Consider the following 19,777-nt stretch of genomic DNA (forward strand, 5'->3'; position numbering starts at 1 on the left):
GGAAGTGGCGGAATCAGGAAGGCAACTGCATCGTCGTGTAGTGAAGTGGTGCAGAGTGCGGTGCTCAGAGGTCACGGTGCAAGCAGCGGCTCAGTGAGGGCATCAGCAGGCATCGTCGGTGAGACCAGGGTTGAGGTGCGGCATTGCGGCGGTGCTCTCTGTACTGCCAAGGCTCTGGCGTGAAGCGAGGCGGTGAGGAGTGCGGTGGCCACAGGTCACGGTACGAACAGCGGCTCAGTGGCAGCGTCAGCAGGCGTTGTCGGTGAGACCATGGTCACGGTGCGGCGTTGCGGCGGTGCCATCTGCAGTGCCGTTAGGACACGGAGTCGGCAGGGTCGTCGTAGACATCGTCAAGTTGTTTTTCTTCTGTTTGCAGCACAGAACACACAGTCCTCAGTGCTGCGGGTAGAAGAGCTTGAAGTCTTTGCTGTTCCTGAGACTTCGTGAACAGGGGGCAAGCTCTACTTCAAGCCCTTGGAGAGACTCACAAATTGAGTCGCAGAAAGTCCAGTCCAGTCCTTTCACTGCCCAAGACAGAAGCAGCCACTGCAGGTCAGCCCAGCAAAGCGGTGGTTCCTTCTCACAGCTTCTCCGGCTCCTCTTCTTGGCAGTCTTCTTGATCCAGATGAGTTCAAAGTTCAGGGGTCTGGGCCCCAGTATTTGTATCAAAAAATCCTTTGATCTTTCAGGCAGAGGATGTCTGTGCCCAGCCAGAGCCCACTTCCCTGGGCCCTTTATCTTTATAAGATGTTCTAAACAAACGGCCTGATCCGCCCTATGGGGAATAGGTAGCCTTGCAATAGTGAAGAACGAAATTGGCTGTAATTCACTATCAAGACATGCCACACACCAGGGCATGTCCTGCCTTTCACATACACTGCACCCTGCTCCCAGGGGTACTTTGGGCCTATTTTAGGGGTGCCTAACATGTAGGAAAAGGGAAGGTTTAGAGACTGACCAGTGTGTGCACAGGCCAAGTCGACATGGCAGTTACAACTGCGTGCAGACTCTGCAATGGCAGGTCTGAGGTACCTTTTCTGGGCTACAGACATGGGTGGCACAATCCGTGCTGCAGGCCCACGGGTAGCGTTTGATCCACAGGCCCTGGCACACTCGGTGCACGTTACTAGGGACTGACACGTAAATCAAACATCCAATCATGGAAACATCAATCCATAACATACTTTATCACAGGAGCACACGCACTTTACCACTGATCAGCAGTGCGAAAAGTGCGCAGAAACACTACTCCAACAAAAACCGGGAGGTCAGAGAGCAAAAACTCAGGGAAACACGCCCAAAGATGCCAAGTCTAATACATGGTAAAATTGTCTTACAGCTAATTGGACCATTTAATTCACTTGTCCCTAGTAAATGGCACTACATGTACCCAGGGCTGTGAATTAAATGCTATTAGTGAGCTGCACCAGTAAAGTGGCCTTTTAAAACATCTCAGGCCTGCCACTGCCTCTGTCCGGTGGAGACCTCTGCATCCTACCAGGGACCCTACTGCCCCCTAAGTGTTCCGACCCAGTGCGTCTGAAGCTTTCTGTGTCTAGGATTGGAGGGCTATTGCTGGGTCTGATCGGCTACGTGTTGATGCTCACCGAAGCTGAGAGTATAAGGCTCATCGGATGAGGGTGCCCACCCCTATTCAGAGCTGGAAGTGAGCTGTGGCCCAAATGGGCGGCAGAAGCAGGTGGCTGATGTTGGAAGGTGGAGAGCAGGTGCTGCTGTGCTACTTCATCCTCTGGGGCTGCTGAGAGGGGCCTGAGGATATGACTTCAAGCAAGAGACTGCCGTCCTGGAAAGGTCAGTCTGCCGGTCAGGGGCTGCACCACACAGCAGGTTCTAGGCTAGTCCAGCGCTCCTTCCCCGGGAATGGGGCATGAAGGCCAGTGGTGCTTGTACTGGTAGGGGGATCCTTCATGCCTGGTGGCTCCAATCAATCAATCAATCATGGCATTTGTAAAGCGCACTACACACCCATCAGGGTCTCAAGGTGCTGGGGGGGCTGCTGCTACTGCTCGAACAGCCATGTCTTGAGTAGACTCCTGAAGGTTAGTAGCTCCTGGGTCTGCCGTAGGAGGATGGGGAGGGTGTTCCTGGTCTTGGCGGCGAGGTGGGAGAACGATCTGCTGCCAGAGTTCGTTCTTTGGATGCGGGGGACGGTGGCGAGGGCGAGGTCGGCGGAGCGGAGCTGGCGGTTCGGGGTGTAGAAGGTGAATCGACTGTTGAGGTATGCTGGTCCGGTGTCGTGGAGTGCCTTGTGTGCGTGGGTGAGGAGCTTGAAGGTGATCCTCTTGTTGACGGGGAGCCAGTGCAGGTCTCTCAGGTGGGGTGTGATGTGGCTGTGTCGAGGGATGTTGAGCATCAGGCGGGCAGAGGCGTTCTGTATGCATTGCAGTCGTTTCAGCAGTATGCCCGGGGCTCCCACGTAGAGGGCGTTTCCGTAGTCCAGCCTGCTACTGACGAGGGCCTGGGTGACTGTTCTTCTTGTGTTGGTGGAGATCCACCTGTAGATCTTGCGGAGCATGCGGAGGGTGTTGAAGCAGGAAGAGGAGACGGCGTTGACTTGCTTGGCCATGGAGAGCGTTGAGTCGAGGATGAACCCTAGGTTGCGTGCGTGGTCGTTGGGTGTCGGTGCAGCTCCCAGGGCGGTCGGCCACCAGGAGTTGTCCCAGGCTGAGGGGGTGGAGCCGAGGATGAGGACCTCCGTCTTGCCCGAGTTCAGCTTCAGACGGCTGTTCTTCATCCATTCGGTGACGGCTTTCATCCCTTCGTGGAGGTTGGTTTTGGCGGTGAGGGGGTACTTGGTGAGGGAGAAGATCAGCTGTGTGTCGTCAGCGTAGGAGATGATGTTGAGGTCGTGCAGTCTGGCGACGTGGGCATGTGGGGCCATGAAGATGTTGAACAATGTCGGGCTGAGGGATGATCCTTGGGGTACGCTCCAGGGGAGGGTAAGAGGTGTCTCTCGCAGCCAGCAGGCAGAGGAGAAAATATTTGAAACCAAAGAGAATACGGAGCCCTGCCAAATACTGAACACGTGTTTAATGTTGTATTGTAATCTTCATCTGTCGGTTTCAATCAACATCACAACTTCATCACAATAATATTTCCTGTCCTGCTTACATATTGACTATAACCCACAACCATCAAGAAAGACTATCCAATATCCAATCACGATGTTCTGAGAAAAGTGTAACGTTGACCGAGCCTCCCTTTTGGGCACCTCTAAGCATTTTTCAGCTGGCATAATGCTGTCGGTCCTTACATAACAGATTGCTATAACCACCATTAGCATACTCACTTTTGTGTTTTATTTATGTAAGGGGCACAGCACAGCAACGTGGTAAAGTAGCCAAGTGCTGATTGGAGGACGAGAGTAAGGTTGGAGGATTTGTTGGGCGTTACATATCTGAGCATTGATGATTGCATTGAGAGATCGAGACCGAAGAAGAGAGATTAGGCTGCTATATTACTGATTCCATGATGCTGCCCGTTAGTTAATGCCAGCAGGGGGTGGAGTTTCTACTCTCTAGCCTTTATTGGTACTGATGTTGCAGACTATGGATAGGATCGTTAGGCCTTGGCACTCAGTGATTGGTTTAACGCTCAGAAAAAATACCAGGCTACTTTGGCATGCAGGTTCGGAGAAGAATTATCTATTTGTTATGTTGAATTCAGCATTTCAAAATTTTGCGAGTTTAAAAAATGTTTATTCACATATTCTCCATAACCACTCCTGTTCGGATGGGCTCGTCTGGCATGGGTCTGTCTTTCATTTCTTAGTTTCCTGCTTGTTTGATTCTAACATATGCTCCGGCTGTGAGCGGGTGAAGGGGTGCAGGGAGCATTAATGAGGGAGTGTCCTGGCTCCGTTGATCTAAGTAGTGGTGGCCGAGCATTACTACACCCACTCACGGAACTCCACGGAATTCAGCAGAGTTTTTCAGTAACTCCGTGGAATTCCGCGAAGTGAAACTCCTCAAGATCCGCTCAGGCCTACTCATAGAGCAGGGTACATGGTATTTGAAAAGTAGGACATATGTGGTTAAGTTTTACATGTCCTGACAGTGAAAATGTCCTACAAGTCATGTTTCACTTTTGCAAGGCCTATGTGTTCCTCCTCACGGCCCCCTTTAACACGAACAGAACTCTTTGTGCTGGACTTGAGAAGATAACTGTTCATCGGGACTAATCTGGTCACTGTAACCATCCTGCGCTCCATCACAGTCGGTTTGAACTTGTGACTTTCCCCCACTCTAGTATGACCAGATAACTGCAAATTGTGTTTTCTGCTGCTTGGCTCTATTTCCACCAATCAATACCTCCAATACTGCTGGTTGGATTCTGCTCATTTTGGTGTCATTTTATATAATTTATTTATTGGAATTCCACTTTTCTAAACTGGTTTGGAATTTTTCTTGTTTTGTATTTTCACTTTACTGCTGTTTGTATGCTGCATAAATACTTTACACATTGCCTCTAAGTTAAGCCTGACTGCTTTGTGCCAAGCTACCAGCTGTTTAAGCACAGGTTAATTTTGTGACTTTTGAGGTTCACCCCCAACAAGGATTGTGGTTGGTGCCTGAGTGGGACTTCTACCCCTCTCAACTAACAACCCAATTTCTTACAGATAATGTTTATGGTATTAGGAATTGTAAAGCTGTTGAAGGAGCAACTAATGGTTTTTTCAGGTGGAGTTCTGCTACATGTGTTCTCAGTAGTGTTCGGAGTGCTTGTAGTGCACTACTTTGTGTTCTATGTCAGCTGCCAGAATAGCTTTCCATGGTGTTTGTGTTGCTGTGGGCTTGCATGTACTCCCCAAGACATAGAAGGGGAATTGCAACTTGTAAGAAATTGGGTTACTGGTTGAGAGGAGTGAAACCCTGCTCAAGCAGCAACCACAATCAGGGTGAAGTCAGAAGCAAACCTCAAATGAACCTGTGCTCAACCATCTGGTAGCTTGTCCAGAGCAGTCAGACTTAACTTAGAGGCAATATGTAAAGTATATATGCAGCATTTCAAACCGTGATAAAGTGAAAACAACACACAAGAAAAATCCCATCCAATTTAGAAAAATATAGTACATATTAACAAATAACACTAGACCAAAACGACAAAACTCCAATCAGTAGAAACAGAGATATGCACATTTTGAGATAAGTGAAAATAGTGCCATAAAGCAAAAAAAGGCCCAACTGTGGTTATCTGGTCGCACCAGATCAGGGCCAAGTGACAAGTTCTGGCCACTGTGATTGGGTGTTGGCCAGCTACAGGGACCCAGTTAGTCCAGCTGAACAAGAGTACCTTGAATCCTGGTAGTGGAGCTTTGCTGAGTACCGCGTCAAGGATGTGTTGCACAGCAGAGATTCCTTGGATCTGTGAAACTGTGATGTGAGTTCCTGCATTGTTGAGGATGCTGTTAACAAGGGGCTTGCGATAGGAAGACCTGCATCAAGATGCGTGGTGCATCAGCTGGTTCCAAGATAGTTGCACTTTTTGAGGTGCAGAGTCCTGCGTAGTCATCGAGGATGCCATTGGTTCTGCTGAAACCATTGATGGGCTGGTAGAGCACCTTCAGGCCCAATGCCAAAAGGCAGCACTAGGATGGTATCACATGATAGGGCAGGACTACCAGGTGGCAGATTCCAGGTGCTGGTTTCTTGGTGGTTGGAGCCTTCCGTCCTTGAGATTCTAATCAGATGGCAATCCAACTAGCCCTTGGAGTCAATCTGGTGGTCCTGAGTACAACAGGTGCAGGTCTAGTTCTTCTCAACCAAGCAAGAGGTCAGCAGGTCAGCACAGTGGGGCAGCAGTCCTTCAGGGCAATAGTCTAGCAGAGTGTCAGTCCTTTCAGCAGCAAAGCACTCCTTCCTTGCAGAGTCGTCCACAGGTACAGAAATGTAGTGAAGATTTGGGGTCTGATGTCCAACTTACCTGGTGCCCGCTTTAAAGTGGATGAACCTTCTAGAAGTTTCCACCCCATGAGGTGTCAGGCATCCCTATACTAGCCCCAGCGAGTCTGTCTAAGGCTAGTGCCAAACCCTTTGTGAGCGTGCTCAGGCAGAGTCTTTTTGCTGTACAAGTGTGGTAGGTGACAGCTCCTACCCCTTGTTAGCCCATCCTGCCAACACCTATCTTCCTTTCGTCTCACTGTCTGGGGCCAATACACAAAGAGCAATTGCATGCTACACCTACTATGTGACCCAGGATCAAGCTACAGATATCAAATGGTTAGGACAAGAAAATACCAGCTTTCTAAAAGTGGCATTTTCAGAATTGTGATAAAAAATCTGACTTTACCATTAAAGAGGGTGTTTAATTACAATTCTTTAGACACCTAACTCGACCTGTCTACCTGCTCCCAATTTGGAACCTACAGATTATTAAATGCAATAAGGTAACACCAATCTTATCATATGGGAGAGGTAGGCCTTGCAGTAATGAAAAATGAGTTCATAAGTGTTTCCGTATCAGGACATGTAAAACTTAAAAGTACATGTCCAACTTTTTAAATACACTGCACCACTTGCTCTGGGCTGTTTAAAACCTACCTTAGGGGGTGACTTATATGTATTAACAAGTAAGGTTTAGCCCTGGCAAAGGGTTTAGTCTGCCAGATCAAAATGGCAGTTTAAAACGGCACACACAGGCTGCAATGGTAAGCATAAGACGAGTTTAAAGGGCTACTTAAGTGGGTGGCAAAAGCAGTGCTGCAGGCCCACTAATAGGATTTAATATACAGGCCCTGGGCACATGTATTACCACTTTACTAGGGGCTTACAAGTAAATTAAATAGGCCAATTGGGTGTAAGCCAATCATGTTTTGCATTGGCTGCCAGTGAGGAACCACATCTTGTTGAAGACACTTGTACTCACCAATAGAGGTTTGAACTTAACTGACTCCTGATACCTTACATCTCGACTTCTTGGTAATGTCCTGACCAGGAAGCTGCGTTCCTCTAACTGGACGCTTGCCAAAGTACCCAGGATTCACCTCTCCAGAGGAGGTGACCGTTCTTCTCTTACTTGGGCCCCTCAGCCTGGAACAAACTTCCACTAGACCTCTGCCTAGTTGAATCTGAACAAAGTTTCAAAAAGAGGATGAAAACCTGGTTCTTTTCTCAAAGTTAGTTGCCTTCACCTTGAACCTTCAGTGCTGGGACACTCTTCAGAGTAGGTACATGCTCTATAAATCGAGTTTCATTATCATCATCATCAGAGCACATGCACTTTAGCATTGGTTAATTGGTTAGCGGTGGTAAAGTGCGCAGAGTCCTAAACCCAGCAAAAAACGAAGGTAGCAAAACAAGAGGGTTGAAGGCAATAAGTTAGGACAGAGCAGCGCCAAGGATGCCAGGTCTTAAACAGCTTGTAGAGCTGTTAAATCAATTTTGTTGGGGAATGCATGCTGTTCTTTTTGGAGTGCTGCTGAGGGTACTGCCCTTGCCTCGGGGATTGTTTTACTATTGAGATTTCTGAGATAGCAGAGGTGATGTGTTGAAGGATGTGTTGCATATTGTGTTTAGGGGTGCTTGGCTGCTGAAGTTGACGTCATTGGCCATACCCATATCTGAGGGGAAACAGCCTTTACCACAAAGCATTTTCTACGCGTTACGTTTACAACGGTACACTTACCTCGTAAACTTCTTCACAACGCGTATTGCTTCAACGACGTCTTTAGCACGCAAGCAACGTCATCACGGAAAAACGTCTTCCTGGTCGGAAAAAAAAGCGTCAGTCATTCATTAGTGTCGGCGAAGGCCTTAAGAAAAAGGAGAAAAAAAAAGAAGAAAGGCGGCTTTGGGGGGTCTCCCCCCCAAAAAAGAAAAAGCGGGGTAAAGGCAAAATCGCGGTAAGGGCAATGCGAAGAAAAAACATTCCGTTGTAATGCATGCGTGGTAAAGGCATGCGTTGCAACGGAATGCGTAATAACGACATATATTCGTATCTGAGGTGCTGATGGAAATATCCACCGTGTTAAATATGCTGTTTTGCTGGAGTTTTTGCTCATGGCGTTTCATTCCTGGGACGCTGATGGTGCTGACTGTGGTCCTGATGCTGTGCTGCTGGAGGTCTTGTCTGAGATTCTGCGTTGCTGTAAATAGTTCCCATCACATTGTACGACTGGGATTTATTTGGGGAAAGGTTAGCATCATTATTATTGTGCAAATGCACTAACTGAACGAGAACACCAAAGTTAGTATTTATGAAGTTCAATGTGATTCAATAGTCGTCTGATGCATATTACTGAAAATAAAATCAGTTTCATTTATTTTCTTAAGCCATCTCAAGAGAAAATAAATTGAAAGAAAGGTGAAAACTGAAGCACTAGAAACGATATGGAACACAGAGAGAAGGGAATGAGGCTAATCTGATTACTGTGTGGAGGAGAGGCAGAAAAAGTCTAAAATAGGGATTATACCCATGTATTCATTTTTAAATCTAACACTGACTCACCTGAATGTTTTCACTTGAGACGGCTGCACAGTGACGCCTTCTTGGGTAATTTTTTGAGGGCAGTTTTAATGCTTTAGCCAATTGTACTTTGTGTTCTGGGACTTTTTGTTTCACTTTTAGCATTATAATATGGACGTAAAAGATATATTGTGAAAGCGCTATGTAAAGAAGGCAGCACTGCCTAAAGCTCTCTGAAGGTATTGCTTAGCTGTTTACATCCTTCCTTTGACTGATTCATAGGAAACTATTTATATGTTAAGAGAAAAGGCGATAGGTCTTTGTGGATCTAAAACTGTTTGGAACATGTATTCTCAATGTGCTTTCATACTGCACAATGTTATATTTAACATCTTAAACACTAGTTTGAGCACTGATTTTAAGATGTGCACTAGGGAGAAGTGTAGCTCACTGGTTAGAGGAGGCATACCCTGAAGCAGAGGTCAGACCCGGGGCCAGGGTTCGATTCCCGATGCGGCAGGGTCTGGAGCCCAATTGTCCACGGACTCGATAATTCTCCCTTCGGTGCCTACTCTAAGCATGAGTTCACACTATGCAGCTCTGGGCAACAAGCTTGCTTAATCTCCACAACGCCCCTCCGCGGCGGGATGCCTGGCTTTCACCTTGGGGATGCACAGTACGGGTTATCTCACAGGGAAAAACCAGGACGGGTTCCCAATGCGAGCGCCGAGATGCCCAAGGGTAATTTGAGCGCTATATAAGACCGCACATACATATAGAAGACCGCACATACACTAGGGGCCTGATTCACAAAGCAAAACTTAGACCAAAAGTCTAAGTTTAGACCTGAAGTCTAAGTTTAGACCCAATGTGTAACTTTAACACTACTAACGCTAGACTTTTGGTCGAAGTTTAGACCAAAAATCTTACTTAGACCAAAAGTCTAACTTTATTACTTTCAAAGCTAGAAGTTTGGTCTAAGTTTGGACCAAAAGTCTAACTTAGACCAAAAGTCTAACTTTATTATTACTAAAGTTAGACTTTTGATCTAAGTTGAACTTTTGGTCTAAACCTAGACCAAAAGTCTAACTTTAGTGGTAGTAAAGTTAGACTTTAGGTCTAAACTTAGACTTCTGGTCTAAACTTAGACTTTTGGTCTAAGTTTACCTTAGTGAATCAGGCCCTAGAAGTATATTTTGAAATATTTTTTAAAGGCTATGTTTGTTCTAATTGAAAGATGTATCATTCGGTTTATAGTAGATTTTCCCTGGTCCCTATCAGGCTTCCAACAGGTCTTAGAATCTGGCAATACTGCTGCTGTGCTTTCAGACCCAATGGTGCCAGAGAAGCATATGTGACTATGAATTTCCTTAGCATGGTGGTGGAAGTTCTTACCATACTTCCAGTGCACATTGTGAAAGAGTATAAGGGACCCCTCCCATAGACATCCCTTTCTTAAAACCTTCCCTTAATGATTTGTCATGATGGAGGGAGGTAAGGGATCACCTTTATTTCCACCGGTAACTATACAAGGCGTTATCTAGAGAAAGGGCCATCTTCATACCGTCATTTAAGCTCCAGTGACAAGTTAATATTAGTATAGAATGCTCAGAGTAACATATATGCATTTTCTATTATTAAACAAGCATTGCACAACCAATAGACCTGAGCATTCCTCTTCACTGATTGCTGAGTTTGTTTGTGTGAGATTGTGAATGGAGTAGTTGGTTAGTGCAAGAATAAATCACTAAATGGATGAGTGGATGCATCCGTCCATGCACTCAGTCACTAGTCCTTGAAGTGATTCATTCATTCATCCATCCATCCATTAACTTATTCTGTCATTTGCTCGTCAGCAATACAGAAGCCCCACCCACCCCTCTCTCTCTCTCTCTCACTCATCAATGTAGGAGAACTTTCAGTTATAGGCCAAACCAATTGCATTTACCAGTACTTGCTCCTTCTCAACCCAATTCCCAACAATACTCCTCACATGTTTTGATTTTCTGGGGCTTTGTTCCCCCTCCAGACTTGATTCCTTTTGGCAATATGGGTGCTGTGCAGGCAGCCTTCTGGACATGAACAGAAGATGGCCTTGCTCAGCCCTGTTGCTCACCAGTCATTCCTCCCATCGACCAAGTTCAAAATACCTTTGCATAGTTCAGCTGGTAGTTACATGGTCTGCGGCATTGTGCTTCCGATAGAAGTTCTTCCCTTCTTACTGATCTGATTTTAATGTACTCAGTTGAGCACCCTTAAGGATGGTCTAGTTTGTTGATTTCTCACTGCATAGGTACTCGCGAACCTTTATTTCTAGAAACTCAGGTGTAAAATGTCAATATTAATAGTTACAAGCTGAGCATGGCAGGTTGCATTTTGAACACAAGATGAATTAGTACATGTAGAAAGGCATACTCTTCGTTGATGTAAATGTGGCAAACAAGGGTAGCCTATAGCCTTTCTAGATAAAGCAAACAAAGGACAGATGTTCACGAATGGAACAGGCTAGATATAATGGACCATATTGGAGAGAGGATGTGGTCTCACGTCTAGAATGCCGACTTTGAAGCTGGGAAACCAAGGTTCGAGCCTCGGGGTAAAAAAGAGTGTGTCCTTGTGGTGCTCATGTAAAGCGCTCCAATACCTTCGGATTGAGGTCATGCTATATAAATCTGCAAAAAAGAAAAAATATGTAACCTTAGTTTCTGAATACAATAACAATCATATATACTTCTTGGTATGTCTTTTATTCTCACAAAATAGAATTTCATCAATGCTGTAGACATATCTGTATATAGCATCGTGAAGCAACTCCGCTAATAAGTTGGATGTACTATACATTGTGAATGAAGTAGTGACTTGTTCTCGTTTTATGAGCTTTGCAAGATATTAATAGAAATATTATTTGTTTTTATCTTTTTTTCTAGATGTTCTCTGCCCTAATGTGAGAATTGAGGGGAACCGCTTTAAGTCTACCAATGGAGAGGCAGATGAAATCCCAGGTACTTCTAACTACTTCATTGTAAACGCACCGGTAACTGATCAAGTACAGGAAGTGTTTGATATAACTGTCTGCAGCCCTGTAGTACAATAGTCCTATTCCCAGTGCTTGAGTTGTAAAAAAAAATAAGTGCCAGGGCTTTTGTCAGGATTCCACTGGAGTTTGCACCACACATTGCTCCTGTCACAATATTGACAACACAACTATTAAGCATCACACTTCTACAAGTGTGACAATTTCGAATAATCGAGGCCATCAAAGCTATATGAATGGCTTGGAAGGCAGGTAATAGTCATTTTTAATGTATATAGAATTAATAATTGACTTTTGTTGTGGTCATCTCAGACAGCGCCACCTTGTGGCAGATTGTCACAAGCACCGGTATTGAAAATTACGTGCCGGTGCAGAGCACCGGAAACCACGGGCTCAAATTAAACACTGCCTATTCCAAATCTTGTTTTCTAAGGAATGCTCCATAGCATACAGATGTCTGCTCATTCATTCAATATGTTTTATGAAAAGGTTTCCAATAAGGGGTATAGTTGGGAATGCAGTCCAGTGATAATTTATTGAACTTGGGAACTGGAAGTCTGAGTTCTTACCATGGAATCACTACTTGACAAATTCTTCTGTGAATCTGGGAAATTCACCTCATCCCCCTGTGGTACTCATTTTTATTTAACTCTGCATGTTGAAATGCTGAGGGGACCTAGAGATTAAAGCCTCAAGCTGCATGTTGTACACAGATGTCATCAGTAAGCACTTACCATCCTGAACTACCTTGCCAGCTGCATATAGTTGCCAAATAGGAAGAATTATGTTAGGATGTTCTTTGATTGTTTGAAATAATAGAATACCTCATTCTTAGAGGAAATTCCTTCACAGATAAAAACCTGTCCCGCCTGCTGCATCCTGCTCTGAGCAACTCTGTACACCCTATTTCTCATCTCTACTTCTCATCCATCATCCCTACTTATCACCCATCATCCTTACTTCTCATCCCTACTTCTCATCCATCACCCCTACTTCTCATCCCTACCATCTGTCATCTGTACTTCTCAGCCATCATCCCTATTCCTTTTCCATACTTCTCATCCATTTTTCCATACTTCTCATCCATCTTTCCTGCTTCTCTTCCATCATACCTACATCTAATTCATAATCCCTACTTCTCATCCATCATCCCTACTTCCCATTCCTACTTCTCACCCATCATCCCTACTTCTCAGCTTCTCAGCTTCTTATCCATCATCCCTACTTCTCTTCCATCATCCCTACTTCCCATCCATAATCCCTACTTATTACCCATCATCCTTACTTCTCATCCCTACTTCTCATACCTACCATCTGTCATCTGTACTTTTCAGCCATCATCCCCTTTCCTTTTCCATACTTCTTATCCATCTTTCCTACTTGGCTTACATCATCCCTACTTCTCAACTCTATTTTTCATCCATCACCCCTACTCTTCATCTATCATCCCAACTTCTCTTCCATCATTCATACTTCTCATCCCTGCTTCTCATCCCTACTATCTGTCGTCCCTACTTACTTCTAAACCCTACTTCTCACCCATCATCCTTCCTTCTCATCCATCATCCCTACTTCTCAACTTCTCATCCATCTTTCCTACTTCTCTTCCATCATACCTACATCTAATTCATAATCCCTGCTTCTCATCCATCACCCCTACTTCTCATCCATCATCCCTACTTCCCATTCCTACTTCTCACCCATCATCCCTACTTCTCAGCTTCTCATCCATCATCACTACTTTTTATCCCTAATTCTCATCCATCATCCCTACTTATCTTCCATCATCCCTACTTATCATCACCCCTACTTCTCATCCCTACTACTCATCCATCAGCCCTACTTCTCATCCATACTAACCCTCATCCTTACTTCTCATCCATCATCTCTACTTCTCATCCATCATCCCTACTTCTCATCCATCACCTCAACTTCTCATTCATCATCCTTACGTCTCATTCGTCATCCCAAATTTGTGTCCCTTCTTCTCATCCATCAACCCTCCTTCTCAACCATCTTTCCCACTTCTCAATCGTCATACCTACTTGTCTTCCATCATCCCTACTTCACATCCATCATCTCTACTTCTCGTCCACCATCCCTACTTCTCACACCTAAATCTCATTTATCATCTTGACTTCTCTTCCATCATCCCTACTTCTCATCTATAATCCCTACTTCTCACTCATCATACTTACTTGTCATCCCTACTTTTCGTCCATCACCCCTACTTCTCATCCCTACTTCTCATCCATCATCCTTACTTCTCATCCATAATCACTACTTCTAATCCATCATCCCTATTTGTCTTCCATCATCCTTACTTCTCATCCCTACTTCTCATCCATCATCCCTACTTCTCATCCATCATCCTTACTTTCCACCCATCATCCTTACTTCTCATTCACCATCACTACTTTTCAAATCTCAACCATCATCTCTACTTCTCATCCATCGTCCCTTCTTGTTTTCCATTATTACTACTTTTCATCCCACATCCCTGCTTCTCATTCCTACTTCTCTTTCATCATCTCTACTTCTCTCCTCATTCATCATCCCTAATTCTTATTTCTGCTTCTCATCCATCATCCCTACTTGTCATCCACCATCCCTAGTTGTCTTCCATCTTTACTACTTAACATTTATCAGCTTTGTTTCTCATCGCTACTTCTCATCTATCATCCCTACTTCTCATCCATCACCCGTCTTCTCATCCCTTCTTCTCATCCATCATCCTTACTTCTCATCTATCATCCCAACTTCTCATCCATTAGCCCTGCTTCTCATCCCTGCTATTCGTCATCCCTACTTCTCAACCATACTCCCTATTTCTCATCCATCATCCTTAATTCTCACCCATCAACCCTGCTGCTCATGCCTACTTCTCATCCATCACCCCTACTTTTCATCCCTGCTTCTCATTCATTATCCTTAATTCTCATCCCTACTTCTCATCCATCATCCCTACTTCTCATCCATCATACTAACTTCTCATCCATCCTCCCTACTGCTCCTCCGTACTTCTCATCCATCACCCCTACTTCTCATCCCTACTTTTCATCCACCATTCCTGCTTCTCAACCCCTACTCCTCATTCATCATCCCTACTTTTTATTCCTCATTCTTTAGTCTTACTAACACACTTGCCATGTTGTGAAACACCCCTTTACACTGATTAGTTGGCAACAGTCAATCAGAGTTAAGAGATTGGGCTGATTAGTTGGCAACAGTCAATCAGAGTTAAGAGATAGGGCTGCAAATATTGCTCTAGCCAGCAGAGGAAAAAACTCAGCCTTCTCATTGCACATGCTGGTTGAGGACAGAGGAAGGGAAATACAACGGATGTTTGCTTACAGTGAATCCAAGGCTGTACAGCATTTCATTTAAGTAAGTGCTTTTCTGTTTACAGAGGCCTCTGGGGAAAGCTCTAATGGCTTGTGGAAGACAAGGGGCCTCCTACCTGAGACATAAATCAACACTTGGAGAGAGGGCTATACTGGTATACTGGTTTCAGTTTCATATGTAACAATTCTGTCCAGGTTTGCTCTTCTCGGTTTCACATACAGCTGAAGCCCAGCTCCCAAAATCTGCAAACTGCAAGAAAAGATGGGAACTCAGCTCTCAGAGCAAAAGACAGCCACAAACTAAAACATTATTTTTGTTACAAATAAAACTGAAACTAGATAAGGTTTGTGATAAATTGTATTACCTTTTCTACAACAGTTGATTTTAAACATTATATTTGTTACACTGAAACCAGACAAAGGTTCTGATGATGTGTATGCCCTTGTCTCTAAGTGTTGATTTATGGACCAAGCCAAGGACACTGGTCTTTCCCAAACCATCCAGCTTTCTGCAGAGGACTGTGTAAATAGAAAACACTTAAATAAAATGACATGCTCTACAGCCTTGGATTCACTGGACGCAAGCTCCACAGTGGCTATACCAACAGAATGCAGCTGTCTCTCTTAACTCTGATTGGCTGTTGCTGATCAATCAGTGTGAAGGTGTGTTACACAACATTGAAAGTGTGTTGGTATGACTGAGGGATGAGGAATGATAAGTAGGTATGATGGATGAGCAATGAGACGTAGGGATGATGGATGAGATATGAGAAGTAGGAATGAGATGTAGGAATGATAGATGATGAGAAGGAGAGATGATGAATGATGGATGAGATGTAGGAATGTGAAGTATGGATGATGATGAGAAGTAAGGAAGATGGATGAGAATTAGGGATGCTGGATCAGAAGTAGGGATGATCACTGGTGAGTCAGAAGAAGGGATAACGGATGATGCATGTGAAGTAAAGAAGATGGATGAGAAGTAGGGATGATGAATCAGAAGTAGAGATGTAATATGGTGGATCAGAATTAGGGATGATGGATGAGAAGTATGGATTGTGGATCAGAAGTAGGGATGAAAGATGAGAAGATGGGATGAGAAGTAGGGTGGATGGATGAGAAGTAGGTATTAAGGATATGAAGTAAGGATGAGAAGTTGGAAGGATGGATGAGAAGCAGGGATGAAGGATAATAAATAGGGATGAGAAGTAGGGTTGATGGACGAGAAACCGGGATAATGGATGAGCAGTAGGGATGAGAAGCCAGGATGAGGGATGAGAAGTAGGAATGTTGGATGAGAAGTAGGGATGATAAGACCAGATGAGGGGTGAGAAGTAGAGATGTTAGATGAGAGGTAGGGATGGTGGATGAAAAGCAGGGATGAGAAGTATTGATGATGGATGAGAAGTAGAGCAGAGAAGTGAGAATGATGGATGAAAAGTAGGGATGATGGATATGAAGGAGGGATGAGAAGCAGGGATGAGGGATGAGAAGTAGGGATTATGGATAAGAAGTAGTGATGAGAAGTGAGAATGATGGATGAGAAGCAGAGATGATGGATGAGAAGCAGGGATGAGACGTAGGGATGATGGATGAGAAATATGGATGATAGAAGTAGGGATGAGAAGCAGCAATGATGGTTGAGAAGTAGGGATGATGGATATGAAGGAGGGATGAGAAGCAGGGATGAGGGATGAGAAGTAGGGATTATGGATAAGAAGTAGGGATGAGAAGTGAGAATGATGGATAAGAAGCAGAGATGATGGATGAGAAGCAGAGATGATGGATGCGAAGCAGGGATGAGATGTAAGGATGACGGATGAGAAATATGGATGATAGAAGTAGGGATGAGAAGCAGCAATGATGGTTGAGAAGTAGGTATGGTGGATGAGAAGAAGGGATGATGGATGAGAAATATGGAATGTGGATAGAAGTGGGGCTGAGAAGCAGCAATAACGGGTGAGAAGTAGAGATGATGGAAGATAAGTACGGATGATGGATGAGAAGTAGGGATGATGGATGAGAAGTATGTAATAGAAGCAGGGATGTGGGATGCGAAGTACAGATGATGAAAGAGAAGTAGGGATGATGGATGAGGCATGCAGAATTATATTGTCCTAAAATTGATTCTGTACTAATGCCATAGAGACCTCCAACCCTTAATTAAACAGAAATAAATGAGGACTCTTTTCACTTGCTTCCAATCCATGTGCCCCATCTCTACATCTTCTGCTATTCAAGGCAGCCACCAGCCACTGCAGGCATTGTTTGGTGGATTTTAAAAGGCAGAGAGACCCTAAAACGTTGTCTGTTATCTAGGCATCTATCCATACAATAACTACATCTCATTGGCGTTGACCATTGTACAGCCTGGCCACATAAGCCTTCTTGTCATAAACATTTAACAAAACATGAGTCTGGTACTTGCTCTGGAAGGTGGGCCAAGCAAAGTAAGCCCCTACATGCAATTTAAAATAAATTGTGTATGGAACAAAAATTATGTTTTTTTAAAACAACGTGTTGCACACCTTTTGGGAAGGAAAAGTCCTCTGCATTATATAATGGCCTTGGAAACCTGCCCTGAGTGCCCAACTGTACTTCTATGTGGAGCCATAAAACTGATTTTTGTTGCCATAAGGAAACACGGATCATGCGTGTTCTTCATGAAATAGGCTTCTCTCATGGATTCAAGTCTTGTTGGACTGAAAGGGGTGCCCAAAGAACTACCCTCATAGTGGTGTATGGCTACTGTCTTCAATAGGAGTTAAGCAGCACGGGTGTGGTGGTGGCAGCATACCATGTAGTGATCAGTAGGAGTGAAAAGGTCCTTTTTAACCTGTGGCACTAGATGAGGCCTACAGGCTCACTCATTTTAAATTGCAGCTGCTGTGTGCCTAACTCACCCTTGGCCTATATCAGTTTGTTGTGAAGTGCTGCGCAATGCAGGAGTGGTGTTTCTGTACAGGGTGTGTGTGTGCCTGGGAAGGGTACAATTCAGGCATAGTGTAGTACTGAGCAGTGTGTACATGGTGAATGCTTTTGCTGTATGTATGTGTGCCTATGAGTGGTACAATACATGAAGGATGTAGTATTATGCAGTGTGTGCAGGTTAAATGCATGTGCTGGGTGTATGTGTACCAGTGAGTGGTACAATACATGAAGAGTATAGTGTATGCATATTATATGCATGTGCTGGATATATGTGTGCCTATGAGTTATACAACTCCGAGGATACAGTACTGTGAAGTGTGTGTACATGCACTGGGCATAGATGTGCCAGTGAATGGTAGAATACATGGAGGGCCCTGGCTTCCATTTTGGGAGACCTAGGCCTGCATGGTGGAACATGTAGACGAGGTGGAGAAATCCACCACACACAGATTTGTGTGTTGCTGCATTCCTGTAGGCTTGTTTGGACACCCATTGGAGAGGGGTGAGCCAGGCTCCCCGTACACTTCAAAGGGTGCTGTTTGATTCAGTGAGAAGTCGCAAGGAAACGGCCTGGACACATCTCAGGAAGGATAACAGAACTATAAACCGTAGGGCAGGGCCCTGGGCTAACTTTATGATACACATATCACTGTTCCTGACATCTATGTGCAAATTCCAGTCACTCCCATGACCTCTGTTTTGGAAATATTAGCTTTGGAGTTGTTGCTCCTGATGTGACAGAGAACAGGGGAGTGGACATGTAAAAAGAAGCAGCCCCCAAACATAAAATTTCAATATTTCAAAGACTGAAACCCTGAATCACATTTGGTGTCTGGAAATGGACTATTAGAATGGGAATATGAAGCCCCGAACATTGTCATCTACCAGGCAGTCAGATGGGCTGTGTTAAGAGGGGAAGCTCTGCAAGACATTTGCCTGTGACCAGGACTGGAGGCCAAGGCCTGCTAGTCTCCTTGCTGAGGGAAGGGACATCGACCAGGGAATCCTATACCCCCCTGCCCTGGAGCCTGGATCACCAGCACCTGCCTGCTTGCCAAGATCAATGTGCCCGGTCCGGAAGAAGGGAGCGTTGGAGGAAGCACGGTCCAGTGTGGGGCCCTGTCGAGTGGATGGCCTCTGGGATGTGTGAGGAAATGCCTGTTGTACCAATCAGGCCATTGCCCTTTTGCAGGACAGAGTCAGCAACCTCCATATGCCAGGGGAGGGCAGCCATTAACGTGAGTCATGTGTTGTAGCAATCAGGCTGGAGCCACTGCATAGTGCTGAGTCGGCAATCCCGCATGTCAGGAGGGTAAGCCGTGGAAGATGTCATCGTGCCAATTGTGCTGTAACCCATGTACTGTGAGATACAGTGACCCCCCATATGCCAGAGAGGGTCACGGGAAGCATCAAGAACTGCAACCCGATCTACAACTCCCTTCCCACCAGGACACTGTGGGAGCACTCCTGCACCATCACCCAGCTGAGCGAGCCACAAAAGAATAATTGCAACCACCCCCACGAGGAGATGAATCAAACACTCATACCACTGGAGGAGGCGCAGATAACCTCAGGTTGCTTCAGGACAGCGACTTTGAGTTACGTCATCTCCATGTGCTGGGTGCAACCACCTGGGCTGCATGCAGCTGACTCACCTGAACTCAGCTGCAGCTGCTTCGAATGCCCACAGATGGGGTGGACTCAGGAACTCCAGACGCTGTACACCTGCCTGTGCGGGTAAGTCGGATTTCAGGCCTTTAGGCCCTGGGAAAACTTGCTGCTACTTAGCGCGGTAGCTCTGGAACACTATTGACTCAAATTAGAGTCAAAATGGACTTTTGAGTCTCAGACTCCTAGTGATGTATACCCTGGATGTTACCAATAGTGAATGAGGAATAACGACTATCGTGTGGGGCGGGAATGAGACGTTAAAGAAACACTAGAGCCCCAACCTCAGTGGGGGACTGAGTAATTGTGAATGTTGTATTTTTGCTTTGTGTTGGTAGAAAACAAGACACTTCTCTTTTTTTCAGAAAAGTGAGAG

General features: G+C 45.1%; 1 protein-coding gene across 1 annotated transcript in view; it reads left to right on the forward strand.

Moving 5' to 3' along the window:
* The window catches only part of COL22A1 (collagen type XXII alpha 1 chain), a 1,010,593-nt gene that overhangs the window by 331,980 nt on the left and 658,836 nt on the right, over positions 1 to 19,777 (forward strand). Inside the window, exon 4 of the mRNA XM_085604869.1 lies at positions 11,352 to 11,426. Within this exon, the coding sequence (XP_085460995.1) occupies positions 11,352 to 11,426 (75 nt within the window). The remainder of the gene's footprint in view (positions 1 to 11,351; positions 11,427 to 19,777) is intronic.

The sequence above is a fragment of the Triturus cristatus genome, chromosome 5_1 (genome assembly GCF_964204655.1).
Source record: "Triturus cristatus chromosome 5_1, aTriCri1.1, whole genome shotgun sequence".
NCBI classification, from domain to species: Eukaryota; Metazoa; Chordata; class Amphibia; order Caudata; family Salamandridae; genus Triturus; species Triturus cristatus.